This window comes from Tachysurus fulvidraco, chromosome 5, assembly GCF_022655615.1.
Source record: "Tachysurus fulvidraco isolate hzauxx_2018 chromosome 5, HZAU_PFXX_2.0, whole genome shotgun sequence".
NCBI lineage: Eukaryota > Metazoa > Chordata > Actinopteri > Siluriformes > Bagridae > Tachysurus > Tachysurus fulvidraco.
In genome coordinates, this window is record NC_062522.1 from 27,772,181 (window position 1) to 27,792,385 (window position 20,205).

The following is a 20,205-nucleotide window of genomic DNA, read 5'->3' on the forward strand; positions in this document are numbered from 1 at the left end:
CCTAAATCCCACCGAACACCTTTGGGATGAATTGAAATGCTGATTGTGCACCAAGCTTCTTCACCTGACTTCAGTGTCTGACCACATTAATTGTCCTGTGACTGAATGAGCAAATCCCCACAGCCACACTCTAAAATCTAATGTAAAGCCTTCTCAAAGATTAGTTGCTATTATAACAGGAAATGGGATCTGGAATGGGATGTCAAATAAGCACATATGAGTGTTATGGTCAGTCGGAACGGATTTGTTTAAACATGGCTGTAGTGTGTCACAAAAAATATTACTTAACGGGTCTTTAGACAAAGTTCATCTTAACTTCCTTAATATGTTCTACTGACAAAGAGCTTTAAAAGAGTTGCAGAACTTTACATCAACCATTAGTCTTGTCTCAAGAGGCACAAGTAAAAGAAGTGTTAATCTTTATATATTTACTTAGAGTGTACTGCAATGGCGCACTATGCAGCAACCCTCCCAAGCACATACTGTACCTTTCTCAAATCTGAACCTGTTGCTATTATACTTCTGCATTGAAATTGTGTCTGTGTTTCTGACAACTGCCTCAAAAGACATTTTCACAGATGGCCTGTAACAAGAGCACCTGTAGTCAATTAGTAGCTACTTTTGGGTTTTATCAGAGAACTGTGAACATCATGGTTTGGTTTGACATATAAGGTCAGCAATAGTATGAAAGAATGGCTGGGTCAGTGAGTAGCTTTTGAGTGTATAGGTAAGACAGGAGTGGTGGATGATGTGTGATGACAGTGGTGTTATCTAAGTGAGGTCCAGAAAAGTTCAACACAGTGGATAGCAACCACAACTACAGTGCTACACAATCAGCCATTTATAGAACACAGGCCATTTAAATGCCACTAAAATAACACACTAATGTTTGGGCTTATCATATTGGCCTCTTACAGTGAAGAGGCAGATTCAGAGGTGAATACACACACACACACACACACACACACACACACACACACACACACACACACACACACACACACACACACATGCAGAGCAAATACAGGATACATAAGCAAACGTCATTAGACAGTGTCACAAATGGCATTTGTCAAATGGCAAATTGACAAATGTACTCAGCTCCGCTTCGTCAATTCATTCAGACAGTGTTGGGATAATTACATCATGTACATGTATCCGATGCATTTGATATTTTGGTGCTTTTGAATCTCTTTGTTGCTAAGTGTGATAAAAATGTCATGATGGCAGAAAAATGGCAGAAAAGCATGATCTAAATTAAGGATTATCTCATATGAGATAATCCTTAATTTAGATCATGCTTTTCTATTTTTAAGCATCAAAAACTGTTGATTAAGATCTAATGTTAACTCAGCTCATGGACATTTGAGTTGGAACAAATTTGCTTTGTTAAAAAATTAGTTAAGTACCAAGATTTACTACTACTGCTACAAAACAACAACAACAACAACAAAAACACACAATAATAATAATAATAATAATAATAATAATAATAATAATAATAATAATAATAATAATAAACATTTTAGTTAAGTCTTAACATCAAAGTATAACATCATAAAGAACATACAACCCCTTCCTCCCTCCATTATTTAGTTCCCAGAAGTTCCTTTCATGTGCCGAATCTGCGCACTGGAGGGAGTTGGAGAAGAGAAGGCGCGCAATGCGCAGGATCCGTTAAGTGTTTAAGAGCGAGCATTACGATTCATTCTATTGATTCGGTTCTAATCAACAAGCACGCGTCAATGAATCATTTAGGTGTGTTTTGATTTGTCTGCTCAGAGAAATGCTCACTAATAGAAGAGAAATGCTCACTACAAAATCAAATTGTGTCATTACAAAGAAGCAAGGTATCACAATGGCTAACTGAAACCCAGTGCCTTTGTTTGATAATGGGAATAAATCATTCTGCATTTAATGAGATCAAGAGAATAGAGAACAGAAAATATTGGCTCATGCATTTCAAATTTCATTTCAATTGTTTGTAAAACCGACACGTCAAAGCACAACTTCTAAATTCACGATTTGTTTGGGAATCGTGTTTTCGAATTCGGGTTCTCCCGACTCGTCTTACAAGAGTCATTCTGAATGAACCGATTCGTTCCTGAATGGCCCTTCGCTATACTTGACAGTAGGGAGAACGCGGTGGAGCAGAGGATGAGTGTCGGCGCTAGTGCACACACAGTGACAAGGGAAAGTTGGCGCGGTCTTGTAACGTTTTTTCACGAGATTTTTTGGCATCACCCGAAAAAGCAGGTCTGGATACTGGTGCGGCTGCGGCGCTTAACTGATCCAAGAGCGCAGTTTCTTCGAGAGTGTGTGTGTGTGTGTGTGTGTGTGTGTGTGTGTGTGTGTGTGTGTGTGTGTGTGTGTGTGTGTGTGTGTGTGTGTGTGTGTGTGTGTGTGTGTGTGTTTGTTTTCAAGCTGTCATCATAACTAGGTTTGGAGAATTTCCAGCTGAAAGTCAAAACCAGATGTGAGATGCATCTGCCCGTCCCATGACAGAGACGCAGCGGAGGGAGACTCCTGTGGCGCAGCGGAGAAAGCTGAGGCGTCGGATTTCCATCACTTCCAACACCCACACTTCTCTCAAGCAACATTCTCAAAATCTCTTTCATTCGCAACTTTTTTTAGTGTCGGCGTGAGACATGCGGGAAAGGCAGGCGTCTGCGGGAGAGCTCTGAATAAAGCCGATATAGGAGACTGTGCTCAGGGAGAGAAGCGACAACGCTCAGCCGGACCTGCCTTAACTTCATCGGCAACACAATGTCAGCGTTGCGGAAGAAATTCGGGGACGATTTCCAGGTAGCGACGACGTCCTCGAGCGGCGGCGCTTATAAGCAGGAGAAGAAGAGAAAGCGCCAGCGCTTCGTGGACAAGAACGGACGCTGCAACGTGCAGCACGGCAACCTTGGCGGCGAGACGAGCCGCTACCTGTCGGACCTCTTTACCACTCTGGTGGACCTCAAGTGGCGCTGGAACCTGTTCATCTTCGTGCTAACGTACACGGTAGCGTGGCTCTTTATGGCCTTTATGTGGTGGCTGATCGCCTTCGTGCGCGGTGACCTGGAGCGCGCGCGCGACGACAAGTATACGCCGTGCGTGGCCAACGTGCACAACTTTCCGTCCGCTTTCCTCTTCTTTATCGAGACCGAGGCCACCATCGGCTACGGCTACCGCTACATCACGGACAAATGCCCCGAGGGCATCATCCTTTTCCTGTTCCAGTCCATCCTGGGCTCCATAGTCGACGCCTTTCTTATCGGCTGCATGTTCATCAAGATGTCTCAGCCGAAGAAACGCGCCGAGACGCTCATGTTCAGCGAACACGCGGCCATCTCGATGCGCGACGGCAAGCTCACGCTCATGTTCCGGGTGGGCAACCTGAGGAACAGCCACATGGTATCCGCGCAAATCCGATGCAAACTTCTTAAAGTGAGCATGTTTACTTCTAGAGTACTTCTCTACCGTTTAAGTTTACCTGATGAACCCGCGAGTCTTATGTCTTGATGCTTCGTTACGCACAGAAACAGATGCGCATAATGGCAATCCAGCTGTTTTGTCACTTAGTCTAACATTTATCCATTTATTCTGGCATCTGGTTTTGCCATGTTTAAATAGATTAATTTGATTTAGTAAAAATAAACACTGTCACAATGCAGCTTTCTAGAATTTACAGATTTCTATTTAGATTCAACCCTGAGGTGCAGGAAAAACTCCATGAGGTAACATGCAGAAGAAATCTTGACAGAAACTAGACTCATAAGGGAACCCATCCTTATCTGTGTGTGACTGGATAGTGATTTATTATTTACTTATTAAGTCATTACTCAGCAGTAATAGAGTAGAAAAGACGTTTGGTGTGAGCAACACAGTTTTAATGATTATGGCAACTGTTCCCAGAAATCTACAGTATTCATGATTATATTTTGAAGACAGTGGAATCTTTAAGGCTTCCATGTAAGATCATGTACAGTACCAGGGCTGAGAGTGATTCACGATTATCTGAGTGTGTTGAGGAGGTTATTAGTGTGCCATAATTTTTTGTATAGGTTGCATAAGAAGGACATAGTCTATGCTCATTTTAAAACATGAGGTTTGCAACCTAAGGTCTGAAAGTACAAGTTGTTAGGGTATAAATAAATGATGACTGATATGTGATTCAGTGCTGAACAGAAGTGACATAATGGGTTCAAAAACCTAGAATAAGCTGAGAAAATCATAGGAAAATTGTTGTGTCGGCAGAGGAAGGTTGTTGACACACAGAGGTGGCTGCAGGCAAAAACAATTTGTGGGAGAAAGAGAAAGGATAGCATTTTTGTCTGAAGGCATGTCTGAACTTCTTCTTAGGTTAAAGCAGAGATTGGCTTTGGGTATAGAGTCCAGATGGATAGAAAAGCTACGTGAGAAGGATGCTAGGGAGCGAGTTAATAAAGACATGCATGCATGCAACTGTAAAGCACTGTGGCATTAGTGTCTGGGGAGGCATCACAGCCAATAATGTCAGGTATTTGAAAAAAGTTGACAGTAATGCTTATATTGAAATTATATTTAAAAAAATCTATATGAAAATGTCTAGAGATGTATCATAAGAATGTGTGTTTTTCTATATCAGCAAACATGCATGTGCTGTTCTGTATTAGTCATGTGGGTGGCACAGTAGGCAGCATGGTGGCACAGTAGGTAGCATTGCCACTTTCCAGATCCAGTGTCCTTCGTTCAGTCCTAAACTACGGGTACAGTCCGGGTTGACCTTCAGATGTTGTCCTCATGTTCTTGTATGTTTGCTCTTGGTTCTCTTTTTCCTCATAGTCTTAAAAAAACAAACCAGTAGGTGAACTGGCTACTGTTAATTGCCCTTAACTCTGAATGAGTGTGTGCATGGGGTACAACGATAGCATGACATCCGATGATAGGCTCAGGATTCACTCTGAATAGGTCCAGGCTGAAAATAGTTATTGAACATGAATAAAAAATTAGTAACAAAGCATTTGTGCAATTTGTTTTTAACTTCCAGCGTATATAATAGTAACGCTTTTAGTCTTTTCCTGAGCTTTGATCAGAAGTTGGACCGGAACAGTGTATCAGTAAAAGTCGCTTCTTATTTTATTCCAACAAGAAATTCATTCTAACCACAAACCTACAGATGAAATATCTGAAACAAGATAAGTGCATAACAGGCTGGTATCCAGTTGTTTGTTCATGCAGATTTAATTTGAGACTGGTCGTTGTATTAATTGGTCTAAATCTTTCTTATGAAGTAAGATACACATTTAATGAATCATGAAACATTTATGACCTCTTCTATATACATAAAACATATTATCAAGGATAGCATAGTGGGTATAGTCAGAGCATTTATAACACTGCCCTACCGCTTCAGCTCTGTAGTTTAGTTTAGTCTGATTATAGATATTGTCAAATTTTCAAAACAGAAATTAGTCAGGACTCTATAACTGTCCTGCATATTTCAGTGATTTCACCTTTTTTGACTCATCATTTAACTAAAATGCCAGAAATGAGTAAAACTGGGTGTTAAAGCATACCAAAATGTGCAGGGTTAAGATTAAGCATTAGAGCAATGCTGAAGATATCATGATCCATTGTATAATGATCCATTGGCGATCCCCTCACCCGTCCTATTACGCTGTTGGTTGTCGTCTCTGGTTTTCACTCTGTATTTTTCTCTTTCTCTCTCTAGCCCGATAGTTGGGTGTGGATTTTATTGTAGTATAAATTATATGTTTTGAATGAAGCACAGATGAAAATGTAAGCCATCATTTTAGCCATGCATCATCGATGAAGTCTGGTGTACCTTTTCAAATGCTATTTTCGAAATTAAGCTCGCTTTCTCTAAGATCTTCTCTGTCTGTAGTCTCGACAGACTCCTGAGGGTGAATTCCTGCCTCTGGACCAGCTGGAGCTGGACGTTGGTTTCAGTACAGGAGCCGATCAGCTCTTTCTTGTGTCGCCTCTCACCATCTGCCATGTAATTGACTCGAAGAGCCCGTTCTATGACCTTTCACTGCGGTCCATGCAGACCGAGCAGTTTGAGATTGTGGTGATCCTGGAAGGCATTGTGGAGACCACAGGTAAGACTCACTCCACAAAACACATGCAAAACCACACCTATGACTATTGGCTGTTTTGTTCTGGTTTAAGTGAACATTTTACATTTATAAATTTGATGATTGTGGTCTGGAATTATAATTTTTTATCATTATGGTAATGTAGGAAGTACTACTGTACTATCAACTACGCTGAGAAATGGTAGAAGCTATATAAAGCTAGCTACTGTAACTACAGTAGGTGAACTCCATTTATATATGTACTTATCAGTGTGGACATTACATGTCTTGCATTGGCAGATTAGCAAAGCAAGCTAAATGTATAAGCTACAGACACTTATCAAAGGCACAAAGGACCTCTGCTAGTATTTTACAGGCTTTATTTTTCTTCACAAAGCCATTCACCCAATTTATGTAACTATCAAATTTTCAATCAGTAAATAGGAAATAACTGCCGGTAGATGCTAATGTTCTGAGTAAGCAAACTGAAGAAATGTCGAAATGGCATTTGTCAGTTCACTGATTTATACCTACTTAAGTTGAATACAATTAAGAAACTCTGAATTCTGTTATTTGTGTTGTTGCTATGTTGCTTGCTGCTGTTGCTCAGTGTCATGCAGATACATAGGAAATTAATTGTCATCTGTCTCTTTGTCATTTGAACATACTTTTCACCTACTGGTCAATGATCAATACAAAAAAGGCAGAATAATGAAGTATAAACAAGTATAAGCAGCTCCAGTGGTATTAGTAATCGGAATTGCTAGAAAGTGTGCAACAAAGAGGTTTCTACAGTATATCAATGATGCAAAGATTTAAGGCTAACTTGCAACAGAGTGCCAAATAATACATCCGATCATTGCAATACCAAACAGGGCTGTAAGTAACATTGATCAGATGTGGCCAATTAGTCCCCCTCATTTCACAGTCTTGATTCTGTTCTCCTGCATTACTTTACACACAGCTACAGTATGTATGATGTTCAGGTAACAAAAAGTAAACAAAAAAACATTTAAATTTTTAGCGCGGTTTGCCTTGGTGGTCTAGCAGAGCTCATTGGTGTCAAAACAAGAAGTCGGGGTTTACAAAAGCTTTAGGTTTAACTGTGAAGGGCTGTGAAATGACTGACAGTAATATCCAGGGATGCAAACCTTTACATATTTCATAGAATGTAATGCATTTCTGTTCATTCGACGAGACAAGAAACATTTTTCAGAGCAACTTATTGGTATGTCAGGCATAAGGTTAAGAACGAAAGTGCTAATAATGAGAGAGAATTTAATGAACTTTGTTAACTAGTGGGGGCACGGTGGCTTAGTGGTTAGCACATTTTCCTCACCCCTCCAGGGTTGAGGGTTCGATTCCTGCCTCCGCCTTGTGTGTGTGGAGTTTGCATGTTCTCCCCGAGCCTTGGGGTTTCCTCCGGGTACTCTGGTTTCCTCCCACGGTCCAAAGACATGCATGGTAGGTTGATTGGCATCTCTGGAACAGTGTCCGTAGTGTGCGAGTGTGTGAGTGAATGAGAGTGTGTGTGTGCCCTGCGATGGGTTGGCACTCAAACTTAAACCAAAAAGGACCATTACATTTGTACCACACACACTCTCTTTCAATCGTTCTTGAGTCTTCTAACACTTTCCAAACATGTGTCTTCAGGGATTCTACAGAGAGAATGTAGAGTTAGCCGCCACAGGGTTATTTTTGTTCTAGTTAAAAAAAGAAAGAGAAAAGAAAGGAAAGGAAAAAAACTGTGTTTTTGTTTTTTGTTTGGGGTGTTTGAGAGTATGTACACTGTTGTCAGTGGGTGTAGGTGGCTAATCTCTAAAGCATTAGACTGACTCCTTCGTGCTGTAGAGGAGTTGAGAATGTTGTTAGTGTTGAACGGAACACTAAAAAAAGAGGGAGAAAGCAAAAGGGAGCGAGAGCAACAGCCTTGTTATGTAAGACGTGTGAAACATAAAGGGAATCTTTATTTAGCACGCCGCATCTCAGTGGTCTTACATGGTGTAGGATCAGCAAACCTGTCAATCATAAGTTCACCTGTACCTTTAGTGCCTCAGGCTTCAAATGTACCAAATCATGCAAGCATACCAGTTTGAATAGAGCAGAATGAAAAAATATATACAAAGCACGCTGAGCCATACCAAGACCAATAAACACCCCCCCCACACACACACACACACACACACACACACACACACACAGTGTGTCTGAATGTTTCATACAGTACAGTCTCCACATAGTGTACAGTGGTGTTCCACTGACAGGTCTTCCACATGAACAGTGCATGCACAGCAGCAAGCAGTCTGAATATTCCACCCACAGAAAGTGAACGGATTTGTAGGTAAAAACAGAATTATGTACAGTTAGTCAGCACACTGTTCTCCCCATTGTGAATCAGTTTCCATAGCAACTAAATCTCCTCCTCCTTAAGTGGGCTCAGTACAGTAAAGTCGCACAGCCTGTTTGAGGTACAGAGAAGTATGTGAGAGGAACACTGATCTGTTTTTTTTCCCTTCGTGTGTATTACATAAACACATAAACTAGAGATGGACAAAATTGAGGTTTTAATGATTGATAAGCTCAGTGTTACACTTTTTATTGTCATGGTATAGACTTGTAATTGAAAAGAGGTGGAATTAAATAATAATAATAATAATAATAATAATAATAATAATAATAATAATAATAATAATAATAATAATAATAATAACCCTTTTTAAACTGTATATACATACACGTAAATATAGAAATGCAAAAATCAATTTGATTTAAATATAAAATATAAGCAAGTACTAAAACATCATATAGTGTGAGATTATTGATGTAATATGCAACTTATTTACCTATAACAACACTGATTTATTCCACATCATTTTCTACAGAAATGTACACATTTTTATTATTTTATATTCAATACAGTTATTTCTTTATATTAGAACTATATGTAGTTACATTTAATGTCCATGAAATGAATTAGATCCTCGAATCACTTAAATTCTAGTAGGTGTTAATGGTCGTTTCTTCACCAGACTCCTCTTTCTTTTTTTGAAGAGAAATGAATAAGAAATATCTTGTCAAAGCAATTTGTCAATTCTAAATCAGGGTATCTCAAAACCTTTTACAGCCATGCCCCACAGTACAAATTTATTTTTTAACCTAAATAAGATTTTCCAAATATTAGTGTCATTATTTAAATAAGTGTATAAAGATATTTTGGTTATTTATTGGAGCTATAGAACTTTTTAATTCCTATAACTTCCACTAATAGATGGTTCTAACAGTGGTTCTGCTGACATTATTTATAGATGTGGGTTTTTTTTAAGTTTTGAGTTTTAGATTAAATTATTTCAGCAGTTGTGAGCAGGAAGGAACACTGCAATTATCTAAAAGAATGTGCTGGCCACTTTATAAGGAACACTTGAAAATTCATGCAGTTATTTCTTCAGCTGTTTATGTGACAACACCACATGTATAAAAAAAAAACCAACAACAAAAAAAAACAGAGCTTTGGGAATGTTTAGATTAAACATCAAAATTTGGATTGTAATCTCAATGACTTATTCTGGCACAGTTATTAGTTCCAGGGAGGCTGGTTTGGGTATTTTAGAAACTTCTGGGATTTTCACATGCAACACTCTCTGTTAATACAGAACGGTGTGGTAGTCCTGATGGTAGAAATGTCTTGTTGTTGAGGTCAATTGACAGACTAACAGACCTGTCTGAGCTGACAAGAAGGATATGGTTACTCAAACAACTCTTAAAGTTGGGCATCTCAGAATGCAAAATGCATTAAACATTGAGGCTGGGCTGGAGACTACTGTATATCAAGTTCCACCCCATCATCCTGTCAGGTCTTGTTTGGCTTTTCTGCTTATCACAGTTGTAAAGTGATTACTGCAGTTTTATGTTTTTAAAACCCTGAAAATTCATCAGCTCCTCAAACCAACCTGTTTGGCACCAACATCCATGCCACTATCAAACTCACTGACATCACATTTTCTTCCCCGTTCTGAAGTTTGATGTAAACATCACCTGAGGCTGTTAAACTGCATTATCTGCATGATTTGATGCATTATGTATGTGCATATTAGCGCTAATAATAGTGATAGGGTAGCTATTTCTCCTGCTGTAGGAAACTAAAATAATGACAGACCTCCAGGTTATGCTCAACAGATGCAACTTTGAGAGTCTACAGTATATATAACCCATTAAGAATTAAAGGAATATACCAGAAATCAGACGGAAACTCAGAAACATTCAATTCTTTCAGGATAATGTGTTGAAATTCTTGCCCATGTTACTCAGAGGCTACAGATGCAGTGGATAGCAATTAGGTTAAAAGATGCTGAAAAGATTTTGTCATTAATCGGCTGAAAACTGGGACTTCAGCTTCCAGTCAGAGGCACTCTCATACTTCAATGCATTTTCTGAAACTGTAAGCGGCTCCTCTGTGTCTTTTCCAGAGCTGATGCCTATTATCTTACAGCCAATATTTTGAAAACTGCCTGACTAAGAGACCTGTGCAGAGACTTAGATTAGCATATCGTGTTTAAGAGGAACGTTAGGCTAAATAGAGTACATACAATGTGTTAAAGTCACTGTCTTTCTGTGGACTATTCATGTATTCAGCAGAGGGATGTTTAGGTTACAAGGTATTGCAAATGGTACTCTGAATGAGAGATGATAATCAATTTGGCTTTGTGCTAGACTCCCTTATGACTTTGGCAAATTGGAGGAACTCAGCTACTTCTCGACTCCAAAACCCCTGAAGTCTTGTACTCTGTGTCAGTGGGGAAGACTGAGTTCAGCTGGATGGTCGATTACAGCCAATAGCTTAGTGATGTGCCGTGTCAGTCACCACACACACACAGACAGAAAGAGTAAAAGAAACAGATTATAGTAAAGCTGCTTAGATCAGCGAACACATAATGGCACACAAAATGAGACATCAATACAGATAATGATGATCATAATGGAGGTAATGATGATAGGTAGAGGTAGCTTATTAGAAAGAGACATAAAGTATCCAAAGAGAGCCTGCCCACCTGCAGAGGGATCAAAGGAGAACAAAAAATGGCATGAGCACAGCAGCAAAACAACGCAAGCGAGAAAAAATACAAGCGATGGTGAAGCATAGCGAGAAAAAGATGACAGAACCAGGTCATCGAGAGCACCTCTGTGCTAAGCGAACAGCGCGCTTAATGACGGTCACCATAGAAACACATTATCTCTGTTGGAAATATAAATTGCCCTCGTAACTGTCATCTAGAGGAGTGTAGTGATATGATGTTTTGGTTTGTTTGTTTTTAATCTGAACACGATATAATATGCGCAACCGCTTCTCAAACAATCGCCGGTAATGAAATTTCATTGTAATGGGTGAATATGGGGTGATTATGTAAGCACCGTTAGAGGAAAATCAGGCTGGAACCTCACTTGCCATGCACACATACACACACATGCACACACACACACTCTGTAAACATCAGAAAGCCTGTTTAATATTTCATGAGTTGAATAATAAAATTTCACACTCTTGTCGAGTCAGAAATGGGGGTTTTACAATGGGCAAGCACGGACAGTAAACTTTCTCATATGGTGTGGGTGAGAGACAGACTGTGTTTTGGAGAGGCTGGGTGATGGGTGCGTTTGTGTCTAATGGTTAGATCATGGTCTGCGTTAGTTTATGTAACCTGGAGGTGTGTGTTCTCTGCTGCAGACAGCAAGGTCTCGGATGATCCTCTGTCGTTTCCATCCTGAGCTTTCTTTCCTGTGTTTGCAGGAGCAGTGATAGACAGACTTGCTCTCCAAATGACTTTAAGTGCCACTTTAAGCAGCTCAGAGCCCCATTCAGTGATCCCCAAACAATCCAAATACCCTTTCTTACCACTGCCTTTAACACTGCCATAAGATCAGAGAACCCTTCAGATGCACCAAAAACTCTAAACACAAGTCCAGGTGCTCTCATTTACTACTGTTGTACCTTGGATTTTGTCTCATTACTGTAAATATTTCCTTATCTTTGGTGCATGGTGCTGACTGTGAACACTGAGTAAATCCTTCCATTCTACTTCCGATAGATTCTTCTGTTTTGAGCCTGATCTATTAAGGTTAACCATCTCACCTATTTATTTTTGTGCTTCCTGTTAAATTTTCTCAAATCTCAGCTCACATACATGATGACACTACATCTACAAATGATTACAGCAGATCCATGTCAGAGTATTAAGAGCACGCATCTTGTAATATTCTAATTTCCACTATGTCATATTTGTTTACTTTTTTATACAGTATAAACATGTACTTACATTGACATAAAAGGTCAAGTGTTTTAGTAAGGTGTCGGGTCAAAAAATAAGCTGCCAGAACAGCTTCACCGAGCCTTGGCGCAGAATCTAAAAATCTCTAGAACTTACAGTAAGTAATTTTTTTATGATGATAGTCTCTCCAAATATCTCTTATAGGAGTTCAAGTAGGTGGAGATCTTGTAAATATGAAGGCCAAAGCACAGGATTTAAATTATGTGAAAATTAGAAATATGCCTTTATGTTCTGTTGATCTCTTGATTTATGACTATATTTATATTTTATATGGAATGAAATATGGCTGGCAGGGCAAATGTGTTTTATTTTGATTGACCTATTTATTTAAAAAAAAAAAAACAGAATACATAAGAATAAGGCATTCTTGTGGGTGTGAGTGTTTGTGTGTGTGCATGCGTGTATGTGTACAGTATGTGTGTGTGCGTGTTTTAGAAAGCTTGTCGGAAAAATTCTCAGGGTGGTTGAGACTAGAGGTCTTTATGTATGTGTTAGGACTGAAATCCTGTGGTCCAAAAGATATCACCCATGCAGGAGTTGTATCTTGTTGTGAGTGAGCAGTGTGCAAGATAACCATTGACCACATTCATTAACATAAACATGTACTGTAGCAGTCATCAATATCTGTCTGCTCTGCCTCATGGTGCTTTACTTTAGGCTACTAATTTGTTTCGATTTTGGGAAAAATTAACCAACATTTGTTAAAAAAATATATCACAGAACTAAAGCACTGGTTTTTATGAACTGATGTTGCTGAGGAACTCTCGGGAGTAGAATTCACAGAACGCGCTTATACTTATATGCCATTTTACCTCTGGGTTTTTTCCAGTGTTTGTAGGGGAATAGCATTAAGGTACATAGTTAATTTAAAAACCTTCTAGGTTAGATCTGTGTTTAGTCACCTTGTGTTCGCAGTCGCAGTAATACAAACGCTTTATTTCTATATCTTTATCCTATGCAGTTGCTAGAAAAATGGGGTGTAATTTCACAATGCTGTACCATCAATGCCTCTTCTCTCTACAGGTTTGTTCCTACAAGGAACTGAGTCCTCAAATAATATGGACAGAACAGTATCTGTCTTATTGCTGGGTGATTGCAAGGAAAAATGCAACGATGCTACCAAACTGCTGTCAATGGCCGGGAGTCAAGCAAACAAACTCTTATCGTGGGAGGAATGGCATATTCTCTTCTTTCAGAATGACACTAGCCAGTCATTCACTCAGCACAAGGTAGATAGCATATACTTCTGAGTGGTTTATGCCACCTTGGGACACAGCACAAGCAGTGTGAAAAGACGTGGACGTTGGTTTTGCGTGTATGCCCCACTCTCCTTAGCTGCTGGGTGATGAGGAATGTTAACTAATGCGTGAGAACTGGTAAACCCAAATTGAAGAGAAAATGGGGGGATAATCTCTTAGCCTTATTTGGAACATTGTAATAATACGGCTGATTAGGATTGGCTGGCAAAGATGGTGATTGGGTTGAAAACCAATCAATATCACACAGCAGGATGTTCTGTTACTTCGATGCACTACAACAAAAGCGATTAAAAAAGCAGAAGGAGAGGCAGAGCGAGGGGGTGCGTATTTGTTGTCGGTGTGTTGGATGTCAAGAAAACTCATTTGTCAGTGCAGTTTTACTTCAATGAGTCATTTATTAAACAGTGGTTTTTACTCCTCTGCGGGACTCCTAACACTATCCCATTAGATTTCTTCTGGATGGCTGAGAAACTTCATGTGCTCTCTGTAGAACACATCTACACTGTCTGTCTGACCACAAGAACAAGCAAATGTTGATGAGGGGATCAAACCACAGCTCTGAATATACGGTTACATCCATGGTCTTTGGTGAAAATAGATAACTATTGCATACTGCACCTTTTCTGGCCTTCTGAGACAAAAAACACCTTTATGTTGTTTTTTTTTTGTTGTTTTTTTATACAGAAAAGTTCTGTTTCTGGATGTTTGTGAAAAATCTTTTAATAGTCTTTGTTTTATGTGCTCTAATTAAGGTGATGCAGTGTGGTTGATCCACAGATCTAACGAATTTCCTTCTGTCAAAGCTCTTGTTTTCATGCAGCCAAATGGTCTGTGAACAGACGTTCCCGTGGGTGTTGCTCAACAGTAAATGCTACTCCCATGCGCATGCATATATATATGTGTGTGTGTGTGTGTGTGTGTGTGTGTGTGTGTGTGTGCGTGCTTTGTTTGTGTACAACAGTACAATTTGTTCTTAACAACAAAGAATGATACCTTAGTGAAAATTAATACTGACAAATGTTCTATGCAGTTCAGCTGAGTTCAGAATATTTCTAGTCTGAAAATGGAAACCATCCTCCTCTGGGTGACACAGGATAGTGGTGAATGGTGGCATTGGTTCTACAGGGGCAAGTGAGACAGACCTGTACTGTATACCTGTACATTTGCTCGTTCATGCCGTTATCTATTATGGCAGTAAAGCAATGCATAAAATCATGCAGATACATGTCAAAAGCTTCAGTTAATCTTCACATCAAACATCAGAATGGGAGGAAAAACTGACTTTAACTATGGCAGTGTTGTTGGTTCCAGATGGGCCGGGTTACGCAGATACTGCTGATATCATTGAAATTTTCACACAGAACAGCCTCTAAATGGAGTAAAATGTTTTACCCAAACATGACAAACCCCTGGACAACCCCACCCATATTTCACCTGTTCTTTTTCCAGTCTGCAACAATCCAGTTTCTATGAGTCTGTATCCATGATAGCCTCAGATTGTTGTTCTTGGCTGAAAGGAGTGGAATTTTTGCTTTATTCCTCTGTTGTAACTCATCCATCCTCAGGATATAATGATTCTGAAGTATCCCGAGGTGCTTTTCTACTCACCACAGTTGTAATTTGTGCTTATATGAGATTCTGCATCCTTTCTATCCAGTCTTTCTAACCAGTTCCTTCAGACCTCTTCTGACCAAAGCATTTCCGCCAATACAACTGTCATTCATGAAAATCCCAGGAAATCATCAGTTTCAGTTCATTATCAGTGGGAAACACAGACCAGCTCTTCTGTCACCATCAACTGTGCCGTAATCAAAGTCACTTTTTCTTCATTCTAATGTATGATGTGAACATTACCTGAAGCTCTGGGCTTGAATCTGCATAATGTATATGGTCACATATTTAATCCAATGTTTTTACCTTGCCCCATTTATTATGATATAGGTCTTTTTAAACCTAGTGATCCAAAAAGATGATTCAAAAAGCATCCCAGAGAGTTCTACAGGGTCCAGAAAATACGCTGTTACATGCTTACTCTGTGAATGTTTTCAGCGGAGGTACAATGCGGTTAATTACAGGGTTTCCAGGGTAACAGTTTTTTGTACACTCAATTAAGCTAGTTTAAAAAATATTCTGTTGCTGTTTAATAGAAAAAAATGGGAATTACATCTAATTAATTTCCACAAGCTAAGCAAAGTGTTCAGACAGTGTGTCTATGATGTACAGATCCAGATCTATTGTAAAATACAGTATATTGCAAAGATCAAGAGACAAGAAGTGGAGTTAAGGGGTGGATCATGACCGTACATCAGAAATACATGAGGACCACTGTGACCTTGTTTCTCACTGAAAAGCTGAAAGAAAAATCTGTCTCTCTTTTCCAGCACCTGAACATTTTTGGCTTTTGTGTGGTTCTTAAGATGAACTTGCACAGAAAATGTGCTGCAACCTGGCAACTATGGTTATAAAAACTAAATCTATGGTTATGAGCCAGTGCAAATCAAAGGTTTATAATTAATCATGGTATATAGTTGTAGAAGAGTGTAGACAGGAAGAACTCGATGTTCTGCAGTTTATTTGTTCATGTTTATATGTGCAAGCTTTGGTTTAGGTAATAAATGACCTAAATTACTAAGAGAATACTTGAGAAGTGTTGACATTTATAATTACACCCTGACCGACTTTCAGTTAAAAGTCTAAACTTATCATTACTGGGTCTCAGCATTGTGTCATGCCATTGCTTTTTTTTATAAGTATATATGTGTTTGTTGGTTTGTATTAGGCATGACCTGCCAGGCAAGAACATCATATACTGAGGACGAAGTCCTCTGGGGTCACCGCTTTTACCCAGTCATCTCTTTGGAGGAGGGTTTCTTCAAGGTGGACTACTCACAGTTCCATGGTACATTCGAGGTGCCCACACCTCCACACAGCATTAAGGAGCAGGAGGAAAGTTTGCTGCTGTCCTCGCCACTCACCGCCCCATCACTCTGCCAAAGCACAGGAGGCCTGACTGAAGGCAGCAGCACCATGGACGGACTAGAAGCCCTGCAGAGCGATACCGAGACCGGCTCAATTAACATGGCTGCCCCTTTGGCCAGCACCAAGCTTCCAGCTAAGTTACAGAGGCTTACAGGAAGGGACGGCATGCCACGCAAGTTGATGCGCATGAGTTCTGAGATCACGTACAACCTGGGTGAGCTGCCCGCCAAACTTCAGCGAATCAGCTCAGCCCCTGGCGTAGCCGAGGACAGGCTTCCACCAATCAGCTCGCTGCTCAGCCCAGTAGAGGACAAAATGTCTTCTAAGCTAGGTCTAATAGGGGGCGGAGTTGATCCTATCAGCCAATCAGTGACGGACCTGCCACCGAAGCTACAGCGACTAGCCGGAGGTATAGGAGGAGTTGGGGTCGGAATTGGAGGACGAATGGACGGGCACCTGCCTCCCAAACTGCGAAAGATGAACTCAGAGAGATTCACAGGGTTAAGTCTGAAATGAACATATACTTGCTTTCAGTACTTCATTTACCTCCTTTGTAAACTGGACAATAATGTTACATATGGAACAATTTATATATTAATATAACTTTGACCTACAGTAATATTGCTTAACACAATCTGGCATGGTTTTTTTTTCCACAAACAGCATGAAATAAGATACATATCCAACATGTTATTCATAAACATGAGAAACATGAGAAATATTAACCACATAGTCCAGAGCATTTAAATGATTCACTTATCAAATGTTTAACATTATGTTTATGATGTTTCACACCATAAATATTCAAATGTTCTTTATGGTCTCTATTCTTCAATGTATGGTAAGAAATCCAAGAAGTCAGTGACTCCTTGTATGCCCGATTTACTCGTCGCTCGTTATGTCCGCTCTGAGGTTCTCCATCTATTACACAAGAAAAAAGATTATTATTTAATATTAACACATCACTTTCAAAAAATGAATTAACGTCTGGCATTTTAGTATCCAAAAAATTGCCTCGAGCTCGTGAATACTCTATTGCATGTTCAATATTTGTCCATAACCAAAAACATATGATCTCAAATCTAAGAACAAGCCTTAACTTGTATGATGTTTTGTTAGGAATTGTGTTTCTCTGTATGATGTGAGACAGAGCACATTACTGTGTGATGTATTTACTCACCGTGATGCGCTGCTTTACTGGATATGAGTCTAGAGCATTAAAATTGTGTTTGTTTTTCACATATTTAAAAAAAAAAAAACAGAAATCTTCTAATTTGTAATGGTTTTTGTGTTTGAAAGCTGAAGCAATAATCCTTCGGATTTCCGTGATACTTTTGACTGAACATTCTTGTACATGTGTTGTGTTAATGTTTTGGTTTAAGAAATATTTCTGGCCAAAATTGAATGTGCCAAATTACAGAGTTTTTAAACACTGGAATAAATGTGTTGCACAAATGTAAGTGTCTGAATGCAGATGGTGGATGATAGACAGCTATCTGAATGATGGAGCTCTTACTTAAATATTGCTTCAAAGTCTTTTCCCGTTAATACCCTTTCAAAGTCAACATTTAGTACTTTGAATAAGTCTTCTAATATGGAAGTGCATGATGCATTTTTAAAGAGATGGAAAGATTTATCTTGTGTCTTTGAAGACACTGATCAACGTTAGAAGCAAAATACCATAAATTACTCATTTCATCTTTAATCTCACACCTTCTTCAAATGAATGCTTTTTACTGAGCATATTAGATGTTTTTAATTGTGACATCATTACTATATTTAATTTTATTCATAAAGTTGTTTATGTTTTCATCGTGTTGCCTCTGTGTTAAAAAAGGATGTGACTCAGAACACAACTAAGTGTCGAATGACATTATATGGTGGCCAAGAAAAAAATAGGGTGGCTACAAAAACATGTACTACCAAAATCCACCGATCAGCTCTGCTTTCAAATTATAAACAGCTTTATGGAAAAGTCGTAGGATAGGAGTTTAAACATTGAAGGATATTGTTTGCTATTTTTTAAGTCATGTCTTTAAAAATATCCAAATAGCAAGCATGATAGTCAGAAATGTCAGCTTGCCTGTAGTGTCCAAGCCTCATAAAACCTGGTTCTGCAATTTGTTCCTTCGTGTAATTTGTAGGTTCAGTGGGCAATGCTGACTCAGTCCTTACTTCTACTTTCTCCAAAGACATTTTTAAAAAGATGGGATTGACAAAGTGATCCACCTCGTTCAAGTTTATTACACCTGGTGTTTTAATTCATGCCTTCACAACTATGTCTACAGTCTGGGTTAGAAAGTAATCAGCCCCAGCCTGTATACTGTGGATATGTCTATATACTGTTCTGTTTCTTTTTCTTTGCTTGGTTACACAAAATAAACTGAACCTTATTTTATGTATGTTTTCTTTCAAAAAGCAGACGGACATTGTCCTGTTAGCCTATTTCTACCAGATAACTCTGTTTACATGAACAATCCTTCATATTAAAGTATTTACCTTCTGCTTTAGTGACATTTACTGAAAATTCGTTTCTTATTTAATTAAGACAAATATCATGCACTTTGATTCTTATTTTATATTATGCCATCTTTTTTATGTAAATCAAAATAAATCCAACAATAATCAGCATTTTGGGAAATTGATCTCTGATTAGGGATTGGATTTTTAATAAACAAACAAAAATATCATGAATGCAATTGATCTCAAATCAGAGACTTTTGGTTCTGGATATAGAAAATATATTGTGGTTTAATGTGTTTCCATTCTAGTTGGTGGTGCTTGGACATGTGTTTGACTTGTACAGCAATCAGGCATAACATTAAAACCAGTTGTTCTACCAAAACAGCTCTGAACCATGGACTTTTCAAGAACTCTGAAGGTGTGCTGTGGTATCTGGCACCAAGACGTTAGCAGAAGACCCATTGTATGTCATTTTTGGTGGTCGACAAGGGTCAGCTTTGGCTACGCAGCCCCACAAACTGCAATGGACTGTGTTTTCTGACACATTTCTATTACAACCAGCAAACTTTCTTTTGCAATATGCAGTTGACAAATGATTGAAAAATCTTTGCAAGACATTACTGAGAACCAAAAAAGAAGTGCTTCAAAGTTCCTCTGTGCTAAAATAATCTCATGGTGCGAATCCTCAGACTTATTAACACGTTCCCTCTTCACAGGAGGCCAATATCCTGAACTTTATCTACAGAGAGCTAATTATAAAAAAATGTCTCTGTGTGTCTGTGTGAGAGACAGATAAAGTTACAGTGGGAGAAAATACAGTTCCAGAATTACTGGCACCTTTCTGTAAAGATGTGGAGAAAAGGTTATAAAAATGTCAACAGTTAATTAGTTTAATCTCACACTGAAAAGTACATTTAGACTAAGAAATCAAAAATAAATTTTCATTCTTGAATTGATGGATTTATTTATTTATGCACATCCATGCATATACATGAAACAGGAAGAATCAGAATTCAAATCTTAAGTAAATTAAACGCAAATAGATTTTATAACCTTTTTTTAATATCAAGATAATAATGACTTGCTTTAACAAGAAAACAGTTTGAGCACTCATTT

At 38.8% G+C, this 20,205-nt stretch overlaps 1 protein-coding gene across 1 annotated transcript; it reads left to right on the forward strand.

Moving 5' to 3' along the window:
* The first annotated feature begins 1,739 nt into the window (after positions 1–1,739).
* On the forward strand, positions 1,740–19,136 carry kcnj3b (potassium inwardly rectifying channel subfamily J member 3b). The gene is made up of 3 exons (XM_027133640.2): positions 1,740–3,435; positions 5,876–6,092; positions 16,427–19,136. Exons 1-3 carry the CDS (start codon positions 2,767–2,769, stop codon positions 17,140–17,142), a joined length of 1,602 nt encoding a protein of 533 aa, XP_026989441.1. The 5' UTR covers positions 1,740–2,766; the 3' UTR covers positions 17,143–19,136.
* The last annotated feature ends 1,069 nt before the right edge of the window (positions 19,137–20,205 follow it).

Bases quoted from the DNA above. Each gene is read 5' to 3' on its own strand.
- kcnj3b (XM_027133640.2), top strand. From the start codon at position 2,767: ATGTCAGCGTTGCGGAAGAAATTCGGGGACGATTTCCAGGTAGCGACG. The intron at 3,436-5,875 runs GTGAGCATGTTT...CTCTGTCTGTAG, and splicing joins TCCGATGCAAACTTCTTAAA to TCTCGACAGACTCCTGAGGG. The intron at 6,093-16,426 runs GTAAGACTCACT...GGTTTGTATTAG, and splicing joins AGGCATTGTGGAGACCACAG to GCATGACCTGCCAGGCAAGA.